Below are 23154 nucleotides of genomic sequence, written 5' to 3'. Positions count from 1 at the left end.
GTTACCTGAATGATCAACAGCTGTTTTATTTTTTTTGTTGTATTTTTTTGTTTAGTGATAGTTGTTCACGAGTCCCTTGTTTGTCCTAACTAGTTACCTAACCTAATTTTTAACGAATGCGTGACTAATTGTATGTTTCTTCATGTTCATGTTTTTGACAGTCGTCTTATGGTTACACTCTTAAAAATAAAGGTTCTTTATTAGCATCAGTGGTTCTAAGTAGAACCTTGAACATCCATTGAACCTTTATACAATGACCTAAGAGAAATTGACATTCAATGTCAGGTGCATGTGTCGTGGTACTCATAAATAGTGGATGAGTGACATGGAAGAGATGAAATTGTTGAATAAAATTGTTACTTTTTTTATGCACAAATAAAACAAATTTTCTTGTGGCTTGAGTTTTTACAGTCTATGGTTAGGACAGGACTTTTCACACTGAGGGACTCATACACAGTATTAAGGATAATGGGGATGTAAACTTTTGAACAGGGTAATTTTTATAAATTTAACTATTATTTTCTCTTGCGGACTATATGTAAACACACGTTTAAGCGTTTCTCAGCTAGTAAACAAGGCTCAGCACATGCGTTGTGGTACTTTCGCTAATGTCAGCAAACTGTCCCAGAATCGTTGAATAAAGTCATTATTTTAGTTTATTTTGAGCACAAAAAATATTCTCAAAGTTTCATACAATAACGGTCGAACCACTGATGTCACAAAGACTACTTTAGCAATGTCCTTAATGCATTTCCGTGCCTTGACCGTGGTAGAATCCTTGCTGTCTATGGAGGGTCAGAGAGCTCTCAGATTTAATCAAAAATATCTTAATTTGTGTTCCGAAGATGAAGGTCTTACGGTTTTGGAACGACATGGGGGCGAGGTTATAGATTTGGGCGAACTATCCCATTAAGTGTGTGAAGACATTAAAGTGGTGTTTAAAGGCTCTGTACAGTGTTTTGCTGATTAAAAAAAATAAACATAATACACCTTCGATTCTCATAAAATGTTTATTTCAATTGTTTCATTCAAGACCATTAACAAAAGTATATAGGAGAACCGTATGGTTCAACAAACCCGGGGTGCTCCAGAGAATATTCATGACCTTAATAGCTCAATTTGTCATAAGAAGCACTGCAAATAGCCTCTATTCACGTAATCAAATTTCTTTGCACTTTTTAAATTTGACTCATTATATGCCCCCCAATTTGCTCACTTTAGTCAGGTTTTCAAAAAGTCCACCCAAGTAAAAGCACACATTACATAGAGTATATTTCAACCCACAGGTATGGGGGGGATACACACCATTATTCTCTACTTGGAGGAACAAAAAAAAAAAAAAAAAAAAAAGCCACCCTACAATTGCTCTTATATTTTGGTGGCTGTTTGGGGATAGAGACACCAATTTTTTTTTTCTTTTCATTTGTGTTTTGTTTGTTTTTAGGCACCTTTTTCTTTATTAATTTATTCATTAGCAGACATTAAGTAGAACTCAAAGGAAAGAAAAGTACATGTGCAAAGAAAAAGAGTTATATAAAAAGGACCGCAGGCTACAAGATGCCATTAGGAATTCTGCACTTGCCCACAAACTGAGTTTGTGAAATCAGGACAGGAATTAAAAAAGGCTCCTTTAATTTGAAAAATCAAAAATAGTAATTTACACATCAAAAACCATACACAAGCCGGTTCTGAGCGCAGAGAAAATTTATTAAGTTTTCAGATCCATGTTAAAACCTATGGAATTGGTATGGAAAACTAAGTGAAAAAAACCTTAAAGTCATATTTTATTTCTCAGCAGAAAGAGCCCAGAAATACCTCGACGTCACCTGGGTGAGAAACGCAACATGGGAATTCAAGTGATACAGGAAGAATAAAGTATATATAACGGAGGTCAAAGTACAGACAGGCAAAGCTACTCTAAAACAATAACTCACTCACACAGCAGCAGGTGCAGAATTCCTGGCATTTCGATTTCAGCAGAAATGAAAAAACGGGTCAAACAGTGCTCACATCTCAAACGGAAGATGTGAGAACTACAAACCCCTTATTTCCCCTCATATCCTCTGCATAACCTTACAAGTTTACTTTTCCCAAACGTGATGCATACCACACGCACACACTCATACAACATGAGGGGTTTTGCTCGAATTACAATCACACAAAAACGTCACACATACGATGAAGACAATGAGATGAGGTTTTTTTTTTTTTTTTTTTGCAAGGGATCCTGTGGCAAAGGAAGGGAATTGTGTGTGCTACTTTTCAAGTCTTGATGCGTTTGTTACTCTGTGAATCATTTATGGGTGAGAGAGATAAAATGAGCGTGAATGAGACGGACACGCACAAATCCCTTCCTCTGCCCTCTGTCTGATTGCTTTTCTTCAAGGTGTTTTTTCCATAGTGGTGAGGAGGAGGAAGAGAGGGGCAAACAGTACTCAGTCAGTAACACCAGGTTGGTGGGATTTTCTCTCTACATTGAAGCCCTGTGGGAAACAAAACTGGTCAATATTAAGACGTCACAATTGTTTAAGACAAGTTTTAGCCCAATTGTCTGAAAGTATTTTGGACTGCTTTAAAAGCAAAAATGGTAAACAAACTGGGTTTATTTTTACCTTTGAATTGTCTGGGCCACGAGGCTGTCTGATAATGACAAGACGGGGGGCATTGGAGTCATCAAGAGTGATGCTCTTCAAACGATTGACCAGTCTGTCAGGTCGAGGTGTAGCTACTGGTTTTGGACCCTCACTGTGGAAAAAAAAGAATCTGGTTAGATTTATTAAAAAGCCAACAAGCTGGTATGATTCTCAAGAGTCTTCATGAAATATCTGCCTAATACTTTGGCTAAAAGTCCTCAATGGTTGTGTAAAACAACACATTTTTACCTCTTGAAAAACGGCTCCGTTCACAGGGACCCGTTTCGGTGCATGGCTCTTTAAACGCGTTATCATCAAAAACTAATCCACTGTGTTCTAAGTGGCTCTAATGTCAGGAGAAAATGAAGACTCCTATGTTCACCTTTACATCCAACTACAATCAGGACATTCAAGGACTTTAAGCACTACTTTTTTTTTGATTTTCAACAACTTCAATTAGAGATCTCACATATGATTTAATGTTTTCCACCGTTAGAAAAAAAACCCCTCAGAAATCCCAAATTAAATCAAATGATTTTTGAATCCACATCAAATTCCCAATGTGAATAATGACTCGAAAACCATTATTTCAGATTAGGAATTCACGATACACAAAGATCCGATCTAAATCAAATGATTCACGATACGCAACTTGAAGTCCTGATATGAAGCAAATCATTCAGGCATCCTCTCCGAAAGCCCATACTAAATCAACTGATTTGTGATACGTGACTTGATGATCCAACTGAAGCACTTTGATAATTTGAGGGGCTGATGAAGAACTGATTCTGAGTTTCGAAAAGCTCAATTTTACTCACCGCTATAGGTGCTTTTTAAAATCATTGCAAGCAATGTCAAAATTAAAAAAAGAATTGTTCTTTTAAATTTAATTCTTGAATGGTTCTTTTAAATAAATAAAATAAATAAATATAAATAAATATATATAAAATATATATCATTGCCTTTCTATAATTCAAGCACTTTTCAAGTACCTCTCCAGGAATATTGCAACTTTCAATAGTTTTCCAGACCTGACATTTCAAAAAGTAAAATTCAAGTACTTCAAGCACTTTATGCAACTTGTACGAACCCTGTACAAAACACCTGCATTGCTTACGAGACATGTTGCTACAGCTGCTCAAATGCAGAGAAAATGGTGGGCAGTGTACAACTGGCTAAGGGTGGAAATATGCTAATACATATTTTGCAAGTGAGGGATTTTTATTATTGTAGGGTGGTGATGTCCACACATTGCTAAGACACATTTCTTTGCAAACACCAGTTAGAAGTGAAAGTTGCATCTGCTTTAAATATTTTATATTCCCTATATGATACCCAACAGTCTTACCTGACTCTGCGAACATTGCATGCACTGCATTTGCCTGTGCGTTGGTTCAGGATGACCGAAAACTCTACTTCATCACCGGCCTGAAGCTCCAGACCATCCTGCACCTCCTTGACATGGAAAAACAGCTTCTTGCTCTCTCCAACTTCGTATGTGATGAAACCAAACTGGGGAGGAAAAAAAAGAAAAAAAGAAAGTGTGTTAACCCTTGCTTACTGCAGTGATCAGATGCAACAAAGTTAAAAAACTACTGGTATAATTTTCTTGCATCATTAAGTTTACCTGATCTTTGACGCACTCCACCAGGGCTTTACGTTGAGGCACAATGTTACAGGCCATGTTTTGTCCTGTCTGAGTCACTGTACACAACTGAAACTTCACCATCTCACCCTTTTGCAGACAGTCACCTTTATTGGCCATACCAACGATGCCGAATGGATAACTCTGACCCTTATTAGCTCCTGGTGAACAGTTTGAGTAGAGAACAGAAGTTAATTACAAATGAGTGAAGTTCATGGTTTGACACAATTACAAAATACTCTCAATGGATTTTAAAATGACCCTACACACACACACACACACACACGCACAACCAAAACAGCTTGTGTCACTTACCTTCCTCTGTAATCTCAATAAGGCCTTGGTAATCAGTCTGAGAGGGGTCCACACTGCGCAAGGGCCGAACCACTTTCCCCAGGAACACTGTAGTACTCACATCCTCTCCTACTCCATTCACTGACACACAAAGAGTTGCATTATTTACATGAACCAATTATTAAGGGTTAGTTCACCCAAAAGTGAAAATTCTGTCATTAATTATTCACCCTCATGTCATTGCAAACCCAAAAGACCTTTGTTCATTTTCGGAGCACAAATTAAGTTATTTTTGCTGCTTAGACAGCAACGTAACTGACACATTCAAGGCAAGGAAAGGTAGTAAGAACATCGTTAAAATAGTCCATGTGACAGTTGTTGTTCAATCGTAATGTTATAAAGCCACAAGAAAAAAAGTTTTATTTGCGCATAAAAAAGTAACAATTTTATTCAACAATTTCATCTCTTTCATGTCACTCATCCACCATTTACAAGATTACCACGACACATGCACCTAACATAGAACGTCCATTTTTCTTAGCTCATTGTCTGTATATTCTGGTACAAATAAGTAAGGCTGGGCAAAAATTGCAAGCCATCCTCCCTGTGCTTTTGTTTTCTTTGCGCACAAAAAGTATTATTGTAGCTTCATAACTTTACGGTTAAACCACTGATGTCACATGGACTATGGACAGTTTGACAATGTTCTTATTACCTTTCTGGGCCTTGATTGTGTCAGTTGGGTTACCGTTTATGAAAGGTCAGAAAGCTCTTGGATTTCATCAAAAATATCTTAATGTGTGTTCTGAAGATGAAGGAAGGTCTTACTGGTTTGGAACGTCATGAAGCTCAGTAATTAATGACAATTTTCATTTTTGGATGGACTAACACTTCTACTAATGTACTAATGCCAAACCAATAAAAAGTCTCTCCAACATACCAGCTGCAACTTTGGTGACCTTCTCTGCACTGATTTTGTTTCCTTTGCCCTTGGAGAGAGTGTACTCCACTGTATCCCCCAGGTCCATGTTATCCACATCCCCACAAACCTCACTGCACACAATTCAGAGTAAACCATGACAGTCAAACCACAACAACAAAAAACAAAAGTCAAAACCATCAAGGAGAAACCTTCATTACCTGTAGTGAAAGAAGATCTCCTGATCATGATTGGCTGTTTCTATGAAACCGAAGTTATCCTTCAGAGTCGCTATGTATCCCAGAAGCCTCTTGGTGCCAACAGCACGATTAAGAATCTTGAGGGACACAGCGCTTTGCTGTCCAGTGCGTTTTACCTCACTGATGGAGAACTCCACCTAGTGGAGACATGAGGGTTTACATTAAAACAAATTATTTAGTTGAAAAACTACCCTGTTAGCCCAAGGACAAATTTAGAAATCACAAGTAACAGCCACAAAGTCAGTGTAATGTACCTTGTCTCCAAGTTGTGGGTAAGCACCACCCTCCAGGTCTTTAAGATGGTAGGGAAGAGTGGTCTTCACTCCACTTTCTTCATATGCAATCAGGCCTTCCTCTGCATCCTGTTGGCGACACAAAAACATTCACATAAGAACCAAAAACATATCCAGAACTCAGATGCACTCAGCACATTTTTTTGAAAATACTGAGTGCACCTTCAGGATTAAGTACCGAAATTAGACCTAGTTGTGAACTAAGCTTTTATTTTTTGATTAGTGTCCGTGCTGAAGGCCAATTTCAACTTCTCAAATCACTGATACCTAAGGACCATGTAAACAAGACTGTGTCTATAGATATCAGCAGCCATAAATTTCACAACTCCTAGCTTTGCATAGGATAAAATATAAAAAAAAAATAAAAAAAAAATAAAAGCAAAGCATGGGGAAAATGTGTATTCACACAATGAGTAAATAAAGAAACTCAAATTAAATGCTTCACAATATTTAGCCATCATGCACACACTAACACAAGGGGTAAAACAGTTTGTCATCCACGGTTTGGTACATTTGTGCCATGGTTAAAATGTGTACGAACTGCGTGGCTTCCATTTCAAACATTAATTGCGTGAGTGACACAGAAACCGAACTGTTATACCCCTCACACAAGAATGCACACACTGAGTGGCACAGCTTGGTTGAGTTGGTATGGTTATGAGGTTAACATGTCTGTATGATTTAAAGCTGTTAAATCAATCTCAGTTCATGCCAACAGGCCTCATAACCAAACAAACACCCGTGGACATACAGATCAAACTGACCTTTTCAACTTTACCCTTAAAGAAAAATACGGAGGATTAGACATCCGTGATTTATTTTAACCAGTCACAGGGCTCTAGACTAACTTTTTGCACTGGTTGCACTGGTGCGCCTAACTTTTTTTCTTAGGTGCACCAGCACAAAAGTTAGGTGCACCCAAATTTTCAACCGCATCACATTTAACACCGCAGTTTTACAAGTTCACTTTTTTATTTTTTTATTTATTATTATTTTTAATCCCTGTCCATATAGGCAATATTGACTTGTAAATGATTAACTAACAATCTGGTCAATATAAAGTTCTTTATTTGAAGAACAATTCTACAAGAAAGGCAACTTACTGAAAAAGTGTTTGTGCTTAAAGTGCTGTACTGAGCTGAAATTTAAACTTAAAAATTTTCAAGATAATTAACTAAAAATAAAATCTAAATTAAGTGTTTTAAGGGCTTCAAACTGAACACCTCATGGCTTGATGCGTGGGGGCATATTTTTTTCCCGGTACTTTACCCTACTTGGTGTAATAATGAAAACATTTCAGTGAAAAAATAAGTCCAAAACTCTCTATTTTAACATTTTGAACAATAGGGCTTTACAAAATTTTTTTTTTTTTTTTTTTTTTTTTTTAGAAATTCTTGTTTTAATTTTTCTCATAATCAAATGAAAGCATAAACATTTATTTATTTTTAATCAAATGAAAAATAAACCTTTTTAATTTTTGGCAAACATATATATGATTTATAAATAGGAATATATAAACACCTACATTATACTGTACAAAAGTAATACAGGACTAATATTGTTCTGTTTCATGTTAAACCGTACATTTATTTTGACAGGTTGCCGTGAAGTTTCTGTGTGTACAGTATGAAATGATGCTTTCTCAAATGAAACGGTAAAAGTGACACTCACACAGCAGGTTTGGAGATTGAGTTTATCTGATCATGTGAGATGCAAATGCCAAAAATTAGCGGGAGCGTCACGCGTGCTTCAGTAGCCTATACGCGTGTAGTAAAAAAATACACGTCTCCACCATTAATACACAGAGGCAAACGGAACATGCAGGATTCATATTAAACGGTCTTTTTGCCTTTCAGTTTTCACAGACACTAGTCCATATCGCGATTTGAATTAAGTGACAGACCAACTTTTGATTTATCAATCCAAAAATCGACGTATTACGTGGCATTCCGCGCCATAGTAAATTCGGTTTTTATGAATGGAGTCCGCGATCCAGTCCGTGTTTTTGCGGAGGAGGCATTGTAAACGCTTGGCCATGTAGAGACAGCCTGACTGCATCACATCCATTTTCAAACGTACTCACACGTACAGGAATATCTGGACCACGGCCAATCAGAGGGGGCGCGGGATCTGTCCTTCATCTCTGATTGCTTTAGACCACGATATGGGTCTAATGTGTGTCTGTTGTTGAGCAACAGGGAGACTTTAAGAGTGACGGAGTTTCGTTTTTTCCCCCCTCGAACGGCTGGTCGCACCGGTGCAACCTTTGATTTTTTTTAGTCGCACCATTGAGAAATTAGGTCGCACGTGCGACCAAATTGGTCGCACTCTAGAGCCCTGAGTCAGAAAATGTTTGAATTGGAGGTGAATCAAATTAACAAAACTTTATTGTAATTTGCATAGCATGGTAAAAGTTTAGTTTTTTTTTTTACCCAGAATGAGATTCTTCTTAAAGATCATATTGTCAGAACAGAAGTTTCTGACAATATGATCGAAGTCTACACTGCGGAGGAGAGGCAGCATGCAGAAAACAGCAGCCTACCTTGTCTTTTTTCTAATGAAGGCGAGCATGGTTCAAATAAAAAAAAAAAGAAAAGATAAAGAAAAAGGAACAACAAAAAAAAGACAGAACAGAAGGTCAGACAAAAGATAGTAGCATTTTATAGCACCTCAAAGCTTGCGTCAATGAAGAGGGAGACAAGCAGATATTGGATATAAAAGTTGGAAAGCAGAATTAAAAACAAATACTGAGCAACTAATTTCCTGCATTTTCAAAGTCCCTCTTTATAATTATGACTGATGGTTCTACACCAAATTTCCATGTGTACTTTAAGGACTCACAGGAAGAAACACATTAAAACTGTATATACACTACCGTTCAACAGTTTGGGGTCATTGCGATTTTCTTTATTCAGAAAGGACACTACTTTGATCAAATGACAGTAAAAACAGTATCACAAAATATTTAAAATACATGCTGATCTTTTGAGCTTTATAAAATTTGAATACATTTTAAAATGCATTTATTTCCTGTGATTTCAAAGCTGAATTTTAGCATCATTACTCCAGTCACATTCTAATATTCTGATTTGTTGCTCAAAATCATTGTTGAAAGCAGCTGAGTATAACTTTTTCAGGTTTTTTTAAAGAGCAGAAAATTAAGAACAACATTTATCTGAAACAGAAATCTTTTGTAACATTATAAATGTTTCAAGAAAAACTTTAAAATATTTAAATTAATGCTGAATTTCACTTTGATAACAGGAATAAATTACATTTTAAAATATATTCCAATAGAAAGCAGTTATTCCAAATAGTAAACATATTTCACATTTTGCTATATTTTGAATCAAATAAATGGTGAGCAGAAGAGACTTTTATATAAAAAAAAATCTTACTGTTCAAAAACTTGACAGATAAGTTATTTTAAAATTGTAATAATTTCAAAACATTACAGTTTTACTGTATTGGATCAAATAATTGCAGTCTTGGTAAATATAAGAAGCTACTTTCAAAACCACCTTGCAAACCCCAAACTTTTGAATGGTAGTGTAGATTCAGGAAGTCAGAAATTAGTCTACCTTTTCTTTGGCTTTGCTGGGGCTGGAGTTCTTGTTAGAGGTTGCAGGCACTGCTTCTTTCTCTACCACCCCCACAAAACGCAGCTCAGATTGAGTGTGGAACGACACTGTGCCCTTGGGCAGCTTTTTGATCCGCACGGCATGATTCCTTTGGGCTGACAGCATGTCCTGATAGAAGAAAGAGGGGACGTTAGAAAGCTAGTCAATATAAAACCACAATTATGATTTACATTGGCCTCTGCCTTGTGTACTGTTTAAGCAGCTGACCAATCTGGGTTTTACAAAGGCTAATTCAGGTAAAAAACAAAAAAAAAAAAACAAAAAAAAAAACAGGGGCCGAGACAAAAACAGGAACACCAAAGTGGTTCTAGGGTGTGATATCTAGGAACTCACAGGGACAACCGTGAACTCCACTTCATCAGAAATGTGCAGTTGGCTCTCTTCCAGAACCTCGCTGAAATGGAAGAACATTCGGGCATCACGGTCCACACATTTAATGAAGCCAAAACCATCCCGCATGGCAGCTATCACACCCTGCACAAAAATACAAGGACAGAGACAAAGCCAACATTAGCAAAAAGTAAAACAGCCTTGCAAGTAGGGCTGGGCGATAAATCGAAAGCGATTCTAAGGCGCTAAAAATCGCATTCGATTCGATTCGATTTTGAGCGCGATTTGGCGTAGCTTGTCAGTGATTTACGCCTCTGAACACTCCAGCTGAACGCAGCTGAACGCACGTGATGGAGATTTACTACTAATCAAAGTACCGGCTTCATTCACTAAACGCGCCTTAGAATCGCTTTCGATTTATCGCCCAGCCCTACTTGCAAGTAACCACAAGGGTTGAAATTCTGCAGTCGCACCATTTCGCGGGTCTCCTTTGTGAAATGGAAGGTGTCAGGGAGGATGTCGATATTTGTCGCTCTCTCCAGTTTGTCCCGACGGTCAGTGGATATATTGAACTGGACATGGTCACCCTCCAGCAGCGTCACTTTGGACTTGGTGTCCTTCTCCCCGAATAGCAGCTCTTTGTCAGTGAAATTAATTCTGGCACTGATTCGCCCAGGCAGCGGGTCGTTCTGAGAGAGACAAATGGAGTCTTATTCGATTTAACATGCAAGCAGAATCTATATGATAATGTTATCGAGAGAGCCTGGGAAGACTAATAGCAAGACCTGATTCACAAACCTGATTCTTGGTGGGGACCTTGGGAATAACCTTGTTGACAGTGCCCTCGAAAGTCTCAATACTGATGTCCTCAAATATAACAGTGCCCTGAGGCAACAGTCTCACATCTGTGGCCACTTCCTTGCCCTAAGAGACACACAGAAACAACCTCCATAAAGCTGTTTAAAACGGCTCAGAAATTTCTCTAGTGTTTGAAATACTACCTTTTGTATCTTATCAGTGGTACCAAAGACCAATAAAACATCAATAAAAATATTTTGCTTTTTAAAAGACATCAATTGCTCACGTTTCTTTCTTTAATGGTGAATTCCACATCATCTCCAGCTTGTAGAGCCTCTAGATCTCCTTTAAACTCACTGTAGTGGAAAAAGATCTCCTTCACAACATCCCCTCGTTCAATGAATCCAAAGGCCTCCTGCAAGGCACAATTAGGTTTAAAAAAAAAATGTGTGTGTGTGTGTGTATATATATATATATATATTTTTTTTTTTTAAATTAGAATTGTACAGTCGCAATTTGCAGCTACATTCTGAATTACAAGTTACTGCAATGTTCAAATTCAAAACTCCAAAAATAAACCGTTTAAGCATTGCTAAACCCACACAAAATCATTTACTGAATATTCTAGAACAATGTTGAGATAAGAGAAGTCTTTGGTCATTCTCCTTCCCACCAGAGGGCAGAAGATCACTATTCCTCAAAATACATCTTTGAATCAGATCCTTACCTTGGTTGCACAAACAACTCCCTGACATCTTGACTGTTTCTTCTTTACCAATACAATGTTGTGAGCACTAACAGCACCAGTACTGAAACAAACAAAAATAAACCATTTCAACATACAAAAAAAGTTCCACTTTTGAAAATATACCCATTTCAATCAGACATTATATAAATCAACTTACTGCTTGTTGGTCTCCATGTAAAAACTGACTTTATCTCCAGTATCTAATGTAACATTTCCTTCAACATCCTCAGGGGTGTAGGTCAAATAAAACACTTCCTGTGAGAAGAGACAAACCACAAACACTTTTAAAAATAGAAACTGCCACCATATGCCATTAAAGACCCGCTTACGGACCACAATTGTTATTCAGTCATTTCTTTTAATTTGTCTTAAAAGGGGAAGGAAGATAAGTAAATGTGTCTAAAATGTCTAGGAAACTCTGCAAACGAGAATGAATGACACTCACCCCGTTCCTCTCATAACACACGCTGCCTGTGGGCACTTGGCCAGGTGCAGACTTCCCGTCCAAGTGAGAAGGGATAGCCGACACTACCTGAAGAAAGGGGACGTGCAAACAGACAAGACTGGGTTAGAGGCTGAATTTGGCGAGAGACAGTATCAACAAACCATGTTTAAATGCTAAAGAAAACGTCCTTGAACACAGATGTGCAACTAAAGAGCATTAAGGTTCAGATTTGACTTGTACATCTGAGTTCAAGGAATTTAATATTTAAGTACATGATTGACAGACTTGATATTGAGAACAAATTAAGATTCGTTTTTCTCATCAACTGTATATTATATGAAGATGAAAAGTTCTCCCAACAAGACCACAAAACACAAAGACAATCAAGCTCATTGTGAACCCACACAAAATGAAGCATTAGCATCAGTTCAGTTAAGAGGATTGCTATGTTACTCCTAATAATTGAAACCAGTGATCTATGCATTTTCCAAGTTAATATGGATTAAAAATGAGCTCGAAAACCCAACAATGACGGACATTAATGGGACAAGGACAATAAAACACGAAAGTAAAATGTGTTCCTTAACTGGATGAATAAAACCATGCAGCACAGTTAAAGGAGAGGCGTGCAAGTCAGGCCCCACCTGCCCAGAAATTCGTTCTTCTGGCAACATTTCTGCCTTGATTTTTACCAGCTTCACTGCAATTGGTTTGCCAGTGCGTCTATCAGACGACACCTCAAACTCCACATCATCTGAAAAGTGGAGAAACAGACAAAACAAGGGTTACATGAAGTATATCAAAAGAGTCTTAGTTTTCAGTAGCATAAAATGGCATTTAATTTGGTAGGTTTAATTATTTTCCTTAAAACATATTAATCCAATTCAAAATGCTGGTTTTATGACTTATTAGAATCACAAACATATTCAATGATTTGTTGGTACTGAACTTGCCCAAAAACGTTATCATCAAAAGGCTAATTATGTCATTTTTTTAGTTCATACCTCCAATCTTAAGCTCCTGAAGGTTACCGTTGTACTGAGAACAGTGGAAGAAGAGGCGGGCCTGTCTTTCAGAGCACTGAATGAAGCCGTATGATGCTAGCAGCTTTTCAACCACTCCTGTCTCACGAATTCCCATGCTCGTTCCATTGGCAAAGCCACCATGGCCATTATTATGCAGCAGACTGGGGTCAAAACTCATCTATGGGAAAATAAGACAAAGGATTAGTTAAAAATGCACTTGCTTAATTTTTGACTTTTAGCATTCTCCACACATCTGGCCGCTCCACAACAGATCAGAACACAAGTGTGGAAATGGTAAAATGGGATGAAACTGGATTTTTTAAATGCTGCAAGTATTTGCAACTATGAAAAAGTACAATTTGGAGAGGGGAAACATTGCCCTAGTAATTTGTTGTGGCATGTAGGTTTAAGTTTGTTCTCCTTTTGGCCTGCTTAAACTGGATTAAAATACTAAAGAACACAAACACAAGAACCATCGGTTGCATATTAAACCCTGAAATTAAAATTAGTTCATGCATTTCATCCACTTCACACTGACTTAATTATATATTAGAGTATACACACAAAAACTCGTCAACACATTCAAAGTTAGGACTAGGTCTTTTTGAAGAACTTCACCCAGAAATCAAGTGAACTGTACGGGAATGGTTGGCAGGCATGTGGTCAAAAGTTAGACAATCAAACTGATTTTAATGTACTCAAAATCCCTGTAAAGCCAAAAACTTTACAACTCCTAGACTAGCATGCGGTTACAGTGTAAGGTCTTCTTTGTCAGTGAGGACGTCAAGTCGGCACACACCGTCCTATCATGCCCACTTACAGATCGCTGATACAAGGGGGTCCGCTTTTGCTTTTTGCCCCCTGATGCGCGAGAGGTATGGCATGAGACTGAGGCAGAGCGGGGGATTGGCTGGCTTGAAGTGGAGGGGGTGGGGGCAGCAACAGGGGTATCAGAGGCCTCCATCTTCAGGTGAAGGTAAGGGGTGGTGGGACACTGAGGGGGGGGAATAAGGGGGGAGTGGATATTTAAAAATAAATCAAAACACTAGCTAAATAAAGGATCACCAAACAAGAGCAGCCAATAGATGGCATCAAAAACAACCCTACTAAGTAGTAAACCCTCACTCCAAGAACTGAAATAAGTCAAAGAGGCATCACACCACTGTGATGACCAACAAACATAGGGTTAAAAAAAAGCAGATAGACCAAATCACACTCCTTACGCTTTTTGTTAAGATTCTAGTAATTACTAGCTGGTAGTTGTGAACGTCATTTGAAACGCGCAAGAAGTCCTTCCCGGAATGACGTTTGGTAAATCTAGTAGTACAGAAAGTACAAAAACGCTAAACAAATCAGATTTGTGCTTTTGGGTCAAATGTCCTGACTGATATTAAAGATAAGTTAATATGGCTGGCGTCTAATTTACAGGAACCTTAAAAGCCATAGAAGCAAAAAAAAACCCATCTGGCTAAAAGTAGTGATATGGCAAGTACGCTTGCATTTTTTGTGCATTTTCTTTTAATAAAAGCATCCAAAGTAGTAACCGACACATGGAAATATCAATATACTCAACCAACAAATGACCATATCTATTACAACAGCTGTATTATTACAACAGTTCACCAATATTATCTTAACATGGTGGAAAATTCCAATGTCACGCTATCAGATCATTTAACTTTCACTGCTCCATTCAAGGACAATCTTACATTAGTGATGGGCTGTGAAGTTTTGCATTTAAGCATGTGAACGACTGGAATACTTCAACAATCATCTGTGAATCAAATAATTTTATCACAAAACATGTAGTGTGAACAGGCTTTAAAGGGATAGCTCACCCATATATTCTGTCATTAATTACTCATCCTAATGTTGTTCTACACCCGAAAGACCTTCGTTAATTTTTGTAACACAAATTAAAATATTTTGGATGAAATATGAAAGCTTACCGACCCTGCATAGACAGCAACGTAACTACCAAGTTCAAGGCCAAGAAAGGTAGTAAGGACATGTAACATCAGTGGATATATTGTAATGTTATGAAGCTATGAGAAAACTCTTTGTGCACAAAGAAAACTAAAATAACTATTTAACTCTTCTGTGTCAGTCTTCAATGTGGGTTCACAACAGTATAGCGCAAGCAGAGGAACGCAAAAAAAAGTATTTTCGTACATTCATAAAATTAAAAAGGTTGAACCACTGATGTGACATGGACTATTTTAACAAATCCTTACTACCTTTCTGGGCCTTGAACGCATCAGTCACATTGCTGTCTATGCAGGGTGAGAAAGCTCTCAGATTTCATCTAAAATATATTAATTTGTGTTCCCAAGACGAACAAAGGTCTTACAGGTTTGGAACAACATGAGGGTGAGTAATGACAGAACTTCCATTTTTGGGTGAACCATCCTTTTAACTCCCTTCAATTCCCCACCCTGTGCTGGAAGACATGCTTAAGGACAATCAGAATGTGTTAGTTTGATGAAGCGACAGGGAATGGCACTACTAGACTACACAGGAACATCAAATGGTTAGATGACACAGACTCTGACCAGCCTCGACCACTGGGCCATTACATCGAAACAGATACGAGCCTTTACGCACCCATAAATGCTTCGATTCACTCAGCATCAGACAACAAAGCCTAATATCCATTTTCTTCCAATCATACATGGTTCGACAGCAGCCAATTGAACAAACTAATCTATGCTCAGCCGCTATATCAGTCATAGTGGATACAACAACATTGTTCTTGCCTCTCCACCTCTCATTGCTGCTCATCTCTACGACAAGTGATCGAGGCCAGCCTCTAAGCCTGGTGATCAGGATGATGGAGTAAAGGAACAGCGCAGAGAGGGGCGACAGTGGGTGTTTAATGAACGAGTCGAGTTCAGGAGAGTGGGGGACAGTGGGGTGGAGAGCGGATGGCAGGGCACTTACAGATCGGCCGTAGGGTGACAGGCTGAGCCCGACGGGCGAGGTGCTGTTCAGGTCAGCGCTAACGAACGCTGCAGGTGGCGACGCCGGCAAGGTAAACTCGACAAAACCTTTCCAGGGACTACCCATAATTCTCCCATGCACCGTGGCCAATTCTACTACACCTGGGATTGATCGGATTAAGCCGTTTTTCTGAGTCTAGATTTTATTTTTAAGTCAGCCGTTGTGTTGCAGCTCCTCCCTTCCCTCTCCCCTCTCCTTTTGGTTACACACCCAACAAAACACCTCAGGATTTCTGCAAAGGTGAAGAAAGGAGGGAAGGGGTGAAAATAAACTGAGGGAGAGGCAACAATAACAGCCAGTGAACAAAGCAGCACAGTAAGGTCAGTCGAGGGCTGTGGGGGAATGTTTGGGGTGAGGACCCTACAGACAACATGCAAGCCTCATCTGCATACAAAGTTGGGTCAAGGACTACTAAATTCTTCTCAGCAGGGCTTACTCATGACCCCTTTCTCTCAGGAAAACGCATATCTGGAATATTGTTGCAAAGCGTGCCAAAGAACATTTCCCTGTCATGAGGTCACAAACTTCAAGGTAAATTTTCCTTCTGCTACATTATACATTAGGGAACTGTGCTTGAGTAAAGCTGTGCTAAATTTCCATGTTCACACTTTGAATACAACAAACAAGATAGAATATAAGGAGAGGGAAGAAAAAAAATAAAAAAATAAAAAAACCGCATCAGAAAAAATTTTATCAAAGAAAAAGAAATAATTAAAAATACTTTAATTTCATACCAAAATATCTATATAAAAAAAAGTTAATTTTCAGTTAGATTTTTAGTTAATCTATTTTTTTTAGTTTTACATATTTTAAGTTATTACCATTTCTAGCTAGCTTAGCAAGATGGGACTGCGCTATAAAGAGCATGGACAATTGATCCTTCGCAAAAACCCACCCACCTTAGTTAGTTACCATTATGTCCAACAAACAATGCCACTCTCACACTACACCATTTCACACAGTGAAAAAATTATCGTGAAACAAAGAGAAAACTGGCAGCATGGCGATAGAAAAGACAGAGCAGGTTACTTCTGGCATGAAACAAAGTGTCAGCTTTAAAATAATAATTTTTTTAAGAAATTCAAACAATAAACACCATTTTGTGGCTCTTTAATGTGTCGTGACAGATGACTGTATTGCCTTATTAGAGCAATGAGACATGAACTGACAGTTCTTTATGAAATAAACATGAATCAACATCCGAACGCATTTCATTTCAACCGCAAAAAAACGTCAATACACACAAAGTTTAAGTCTACCGAAGTTTATCTAGTCTCCTGTCTGACTTGTTTGTCAGGAAAAAAGGCGAATTTAGCATTATAATTGGTCAGATAGCCTATCAATCAAGCTTTTTGCGAAGGGTCAATCAGCCTGTTTTGGCACACTGTATATTACAAATGAAAAACAAGCCAGACAAATTAGAATTTCTCATTAGATAAAGAAAAAAAGTTGAAGGAGTGCCTGGCATGGCTTACCTTGTTCTGTTGTCTTGGAAGGCTGTAATGATTTGGACCAATCAATCACTTAATCGATGCTTCAGACTTGGTTCACACACGCGCACACACACTTGTAAGGTTCGCCTCACTGGCACACGTTCTAATTACAAAAAGTTGCAAAAAACAAAACAAAACAAAAAAGGACAAAAAGCAAAACAAAAAATAAATTTTAAATAAAAAGGCAAGTGCAGGTGTATGAACACTGCTTTTGAAAAATAGTGAACAGAAATATAACAAAGACTGGGGGAACAGACGGGGGAAAAAAAAAAGATCAGGGAGGGATTCAGTCTGCAATTGACAGAAAGAAAAAGGTCAAAACTGAAAAGACTAGCAGACAGCAGCCCTCTCCGCACCCCAGAGGAGGACGAGGTGCGGGGAGGATGAGGAGGGCTTGGTGCAGCGTTGGGACGTGTGCTTTTTCAAAGCTGTTGAGTAGGCACAAACTTCTTGTCTCAGATCAGGTCTCGCCTTTGCTGTTAACGTTGATGGTTGGTTGCTACGCTTGTTGCGGCCTGGTTCTGTTTATTAAATCTTTGGTTTGCTCGTTTGGTTGTATCGTGTTGCTTTAGTTTCTCTCGTTTGTAGCAGTGCAGTTCTTCGTCTTGGTCTTCGTCTCGTCTTCAGAGTTGTTGTACCGCTGGGTCGTTTTGGGGATGTTCTTTATGTTTTCTTTTTCCTTGACGTTTCTTCTGACTGATCGATGATCTGAACTTGAAGTAGGTTTCAGATGGTACAAAAATCAATTCGGTTTCACTTCATACTGTTTGGGGGGGGAGAAAAAAAAAAAAAAAAAGAGGATATTAGATCATACAGATAAGTTACACATAAAATCCATTTAGTCAAACAAAAAAAGTATATAAATCTAATTCAGGTCCAGTTTATTAAACTAATTTTCCCCCACCCCACTCTCTCAATATATGACTGACCACAATAAATCCCCTCAGCCACATTCATTTAAATGTGCTTAAAACACCATGTTACTCTCCTGTTGATACACAGGCCTAAAAATAAAGTTTCCCCAGCAGCCTGATGCACAGAAGAGCAGCTGACTGAATACACACATGAGGATCAACAAGTCTCAGCGTGAAACAGCAGTTGGCTGAGTATTTATGGAATATATTCAATTCTAGCAGTCAACAACTGCAGATATCCAGCATGCCAATCATTCAGTTCCCTCCGGTCTGTTACACATGAGATGGGCGGATCAAAAAGCTTGATATATAGGCCAGTTCATTACTTGCTTTGACGGATCAAGCACAGGCTTAAAATCTTACCTAGCCGGACAAATTTTTTTTTGCAAGTCGCAATGAAACAGAAGCAGTGAAAGATATTTTGTTCCACATTGTGCTGTACATTCAATTGTAATGGATTTTTAAATAATAATCATTTTGAAAAAAAAAAGCACAGTGGGGACTTGGTTCCATATATGTATTGGTTGTTGACAGGATTCGGAGATGCGCTGCACCTGAAAGTGGAGGCACATAAATTCTTCTTTTTTACTTCACAAAAGAGTGGGCACATTTGTATGTTTTAGGAGTCTGGCTTCCAGTCTCATCTGCATTTAGCTATTTTTAGCTGTACAAAACAGCTCGTTTTGCTGTTTGATATTGCAAATTGGTGCCTTACCATATTTTAACGTATTTTAGTTATGAACACTCTGGTTTGTAGTGCAAACTATTTTACCATTTACTACACGTGGTTATTCTTCTCATTATTTCCCTAGAGCGGATTAATAAACCGAAGTCTCACCCATAGGCTTAAGGTGGATAATGTGCATTTAGAAAACAGACTGGGTGAATTTTCAGTTCATGCCGACTTTAAAAACAGTGTGGTGAACAGGATGGCTTCTCTCTATGACCTCTAAGTCAGAAAAATAAGCAGTACCAGATAAACCTTGAGAGAACATTGTGTGCCTAGCTTATTTACAACCTCAATGTTTCAGTGAGAATTAAAGGAATCATTCAGTAGAGTAATAAAATATTGCTTTATGGCAGTAGTATGTTCCATGGAGAAGTACGTTTGGAATTACCAACCGAATACCAAGAAATTGTAAATACATAAAAGTGGCGATTTAGCATGAATTTGTAAAATGTGATTTGGGGTTTATCTTTTTTTTTTTTTTTATCTGATGTAATTTTTATTTTTTATTTTTAAGCAGGATGAAGGTCTTAATCCTAACAGTCAATCAAAATGGTGCTTTCACATCACGTCATCAGCCGGCCACATTGGTGGCACTGAATGTAAACAATGGCACTGAAACTAACAAAACGTACATATTTTGCTGATTATTGCTGCTGAAAATGAGCAATTATTTTCATGTTTTGGGCTGTACTAATCGGTCAGACCACGAAAAAAATGTAAGTACTATAGACCATTTCAAGCGCTATTCGGCGGCTTAAGGAAGTGATGTCGTTGGTCCCAGGAAGTTTCCGGTTAATGATCCAGCGCATTGAAAACAATGGCGAGAAGCGCTTTATGAACAGTGGGATTGCGGTCAAATATATACAATCATCCTGTTTAAATGTGTAATTTAAAATTAGATTCTTGTCGTTCAGTGGTTGTGTGCTTCCCCTGGGCCGGAACTAACATTATGAGACGCGTTTTACGGTATATTTCCGAGAAACGTACCCGAGTTGCGGCAGTGAAGGAGAAGGCTGGATAACAACAAGCAACTCTAGGATATTACAGCGCACATTTCGATTCAGGCAAGTAAATGTCGTTTTTAATTAATCTGATTATATGTATATCTTTACGTTAACTCTTCAAGTATGATGCCGTATAATTTAAAGTAGCATTTTGTCATTGTTTACATATGCAGCTTGCATTTTGATTCGTGTGTAACGTTAGTGAAAAAAGGCAAGTTTTTTATTTCTGTTTTATTGCTAAGTGTTATGTGGGCTATAACTAAGTTCATATTAGTCGTCTAGTTATCTTGTCAGTTTACAAAAGCAGTGAGTAACATGAAAGTAAACTTGAACGTGGTATTGTGTAACAGTTATCAGCAGTAGTTTACAAAAGGTAATGTTGATATTGATTATTTCTTCCATCACATAAGCTTTGGTAATGTTAATTCCAACATATACTGACGTATTAAGCAATAATAGCATTATTTTTTTTTTATATTGTGCATTATATTAAGTAATTGTTTTTCTACTTTTATCCTTAGGAGAGCCATCATCTGTAGACACCCAAGGACATCTGATCATCCTGCAGTGACAAACTACATCTGACCATATGAACATCCAGATGTGTTTGAGAACTTGAGTGTAGTATTCACTAATTCAGTGTAGTACTTAAAGCTACTGATGACCAGGCCAGATACAGACTGCTGTTTTTGACATTTGTTCCCCCTTTGTACTCCATTTCAGTTCAAATGTTGTTTCAGTTGTTGTTGTTTCATTTGTTGAAGCATTTATGTTCATACGAATATTTACATATCAATACATGTGTTGGAAATAAAAACAGTTGAAAGTGAGTGAATGTTCTTTGTTTATATACAGTACTGGTCAAAAGTTTGGACAAAGTATTTCTTTATGTTTTTGAAAAAAGTATTTTATGTTCATTAACATGATTTATTATTTAAATGATTTTTTGTTATAAAAAATGTGTTATGCAAAGCTGAATTGGCATCAGCCTTTACATTACACCAGCTTGTTATTGTTTACGTCCTTGAAATGGTCTATAGACGGACAAAAGTTCCGACAAATCAAGGAGAAGAGTGCAAAAAGCTGTCTGAGGAACAAAAGGCGTTTGATTGGCCAAACTAAACCAGGATTTCCAGGGCAAAAATCTTGACAACATTTGTGTTTGTTCTCATCATTTCCAGTCAGGTAGGTGAAATATTAGGCTAATATCTTAATACTGCTCATACGCATCTTTACAATCTACCCCTTCCTTCTTACCGAGTCCTTCTCTATATGATTTAGTAGCTTCCATTCGGTTTCCCTTGGTTTAGACAAATTAGCAGAACAATGCACTCAGTAGTACATTAACCATGCAATCTATGCTGTTGTTTACATCCGAGTATCGCCAATATATACGGGTATCTGATCAAATCGTGAGGTAAGTTAAGTGTAAACCCTCTATAGTAACAAATTGTCATTAGTGTAAAGGAATATTCATATTTGGTTGAGCTAACCCATTAAAAAATACGGTATTGCTAAAAAAGTATTTTTTTTTACATGTGAATATATTACAATAATGTTAGGGGGAAATCTGTGGAAAAACAAGTGATTTGATCCTGCCACGTTTATAGACCTCCGCGTGTGACGTCGACACCCCCGAGCGCGTGCTGCTCAGCTGCGCTTGACATGGGCTCAAATATACAAATCACATGCTGTAAAATATATCAGGACCACCGTTCTTTTTCACAAGTTTCGTTACAAAAAACAGCGAAACTGTATATTTCTACAGCATACATAAATTACAAAAAAAGAGGACGTGAAACTATGTGACGCAAGCAGCGCTTGAGCAACAGCTGGGAGGGGATCCATCTGGAGCTCATCCAGAGACAAAATCACTAGCGATGCCTTTTCAGACAACACAACTCCGACACATGCTACCCCCTATGAGCATATTAGAAAGCGTACTGTAAGGATGAAGAACAACAAATGGTTAAAAGTAGAATCCAGGGCGTTTTAAATCCAAACGAGAGTATATGACCGTTCGCAACCCGTTTCACCCAAAGTATTCATCAACTGCTCAATCTCAACTAAAAAACTATGAAAATGGCTTTCCTGGGAATTAATTTGACCAAAAGCTGCTCTTACAAATACCAAATTATTTCGTGAGAGAAAATTCTGTAGCGGAATTTAATCAGAAACATGTTCACTATAAAATTGCTTTTATTTTTGTTTTAATGACTTTCCCAGTCGTACAAAAATCACAATTTCCAAATTTCATGATATTTCTAGGTCACCATGATCATGAAAACACTGATTTTAGTAAGAACTTGTTTGGAAAGTAAGTGAACTCTTTTCCTGTCCTGGGAAAGCAGGGTTTAGCTGTTTAACTCAATTTACTAAGTGTAGATAAAACGGGATAGACAGTGATCCAGTCGGGCTTAAAATAAATCACTCAGCCCGACAACAAAGGCACACGGCGGCGGCTGTCGGGTCACGCTGGGCCGCCGCTGCCGCGTTGGAGCCTTGACTGGGCGGCTCATTTCTTAATAAATTACCTTTAAGCAACATCTCCCAAGACGGGTGTGGCAGATAAATAAGTGGGTCTTTTATTGTTAAAAACGACTCTTCGACAACAACAGTGCTTTAAGCGCTGGCTAACATGCTAAACCGCTAGAGCACACGCAGAGGAAACACTGCCCCCACCCTAAACCGTATAACTGTTCAAAAGCACACAGGAATATTTAGCGCGAGTGATATAAATGAAAACGTCGGAGGCTTAAATGTTCATACAGCCGTGTAAGCGTTATGCGACATCGCAACATTTAATAAATATAAAGAAAACTCACCCCAACAGCTTTCAGCACTGTCACCAGCGCCGCCATAAGCAGCACGGCACATTACGTAGTGAGGAGCTGCGCGAACTCTCGCGATATTAAAGCACTACCGTGTGAACTGTGGGGGACACGCCACTGGGTCAGAGGTCACAATTAAGTAACTGATTTA

General features: G+C 38.1%; 1 protein-coding gene across 4 annotated transcripts; it reads right to left on the bottom strand.

Moving 5' to 3' along the window:
• Positions 1-996: 996 nt before the first annotated feature.
• On the bottom strand, positions 997-23063 carry csde1 (cold shock domain containing E1, RNA-binding). 4 transcript variants are annotated; one of them, XM_073818746.1, is made up of 21 exons: positions 22998-23063; positions 17507-18287; positions 15972-16263; positions 13011-13209; positions 12594-12760; positions 12007-12093; positions 11719-11816; positions 11541-11622; positions 11100-11228; positions 10814-10939; positions 10489-10704; positions 10019-10159; positions 9626-9793; positions 6006-6113; positions 5713-5888; positions 5513-5625; positions 4594-4713; positions 4261-4439; positions 3982-4145; positions 2613-2745; positions 997-2483 (listed from the first exon to the last, which is right to left on the bottom strand). In XM_073818746.1, exons 3-21 carry the CDS (start codon positions 16095-16097, stop codon positions 2436-2438), a joined length of 2580 nt encoding a protein of 859 aa, XP_073674847.1. In that variant the 5' UTR covers positions 16098-16263; positions 17507-18287; positions 22998-23063; the 3' UTR covers positions 997-2435. The 4 variants fall into 4 exon arrangements, with proteins under 4 accessions (XP_073674847.1, XP_073674846.1, XP_073674848.1 ...); XM_073818745.1 differs by lacking the exon at positions 15972-16263 and adding an exon at positions 13852-14025; XM_073818747.1 differs by lacking the exon at positions 15972-16263 and adding an exon at positions 13852-14025 and having other exon boundaries at positions 12651-12760.
• Between the last annotated feature and the right edge of the window lie 91 nt (positions 23064-23154).

This window comes from Garra rufa, chromosome 15 (assembly GCF_049309525.1).
Source record: "Garra rufa chromosome 15, GarRuf1.0, whole genome shotgun sequence".
NCBI classification, from domain to species: domain Eukaryota; kingdom Metazoa; phylum Chordata; class Actinopteri; order Cypriniformes; family Cyprinidae; genus Garra; species Garra rufa.
The sequence above is the reverse complement of the archived record's forward strand: the minus strand, read 5'-3'. Positions and strand labels throughout refer to the sequence as shown.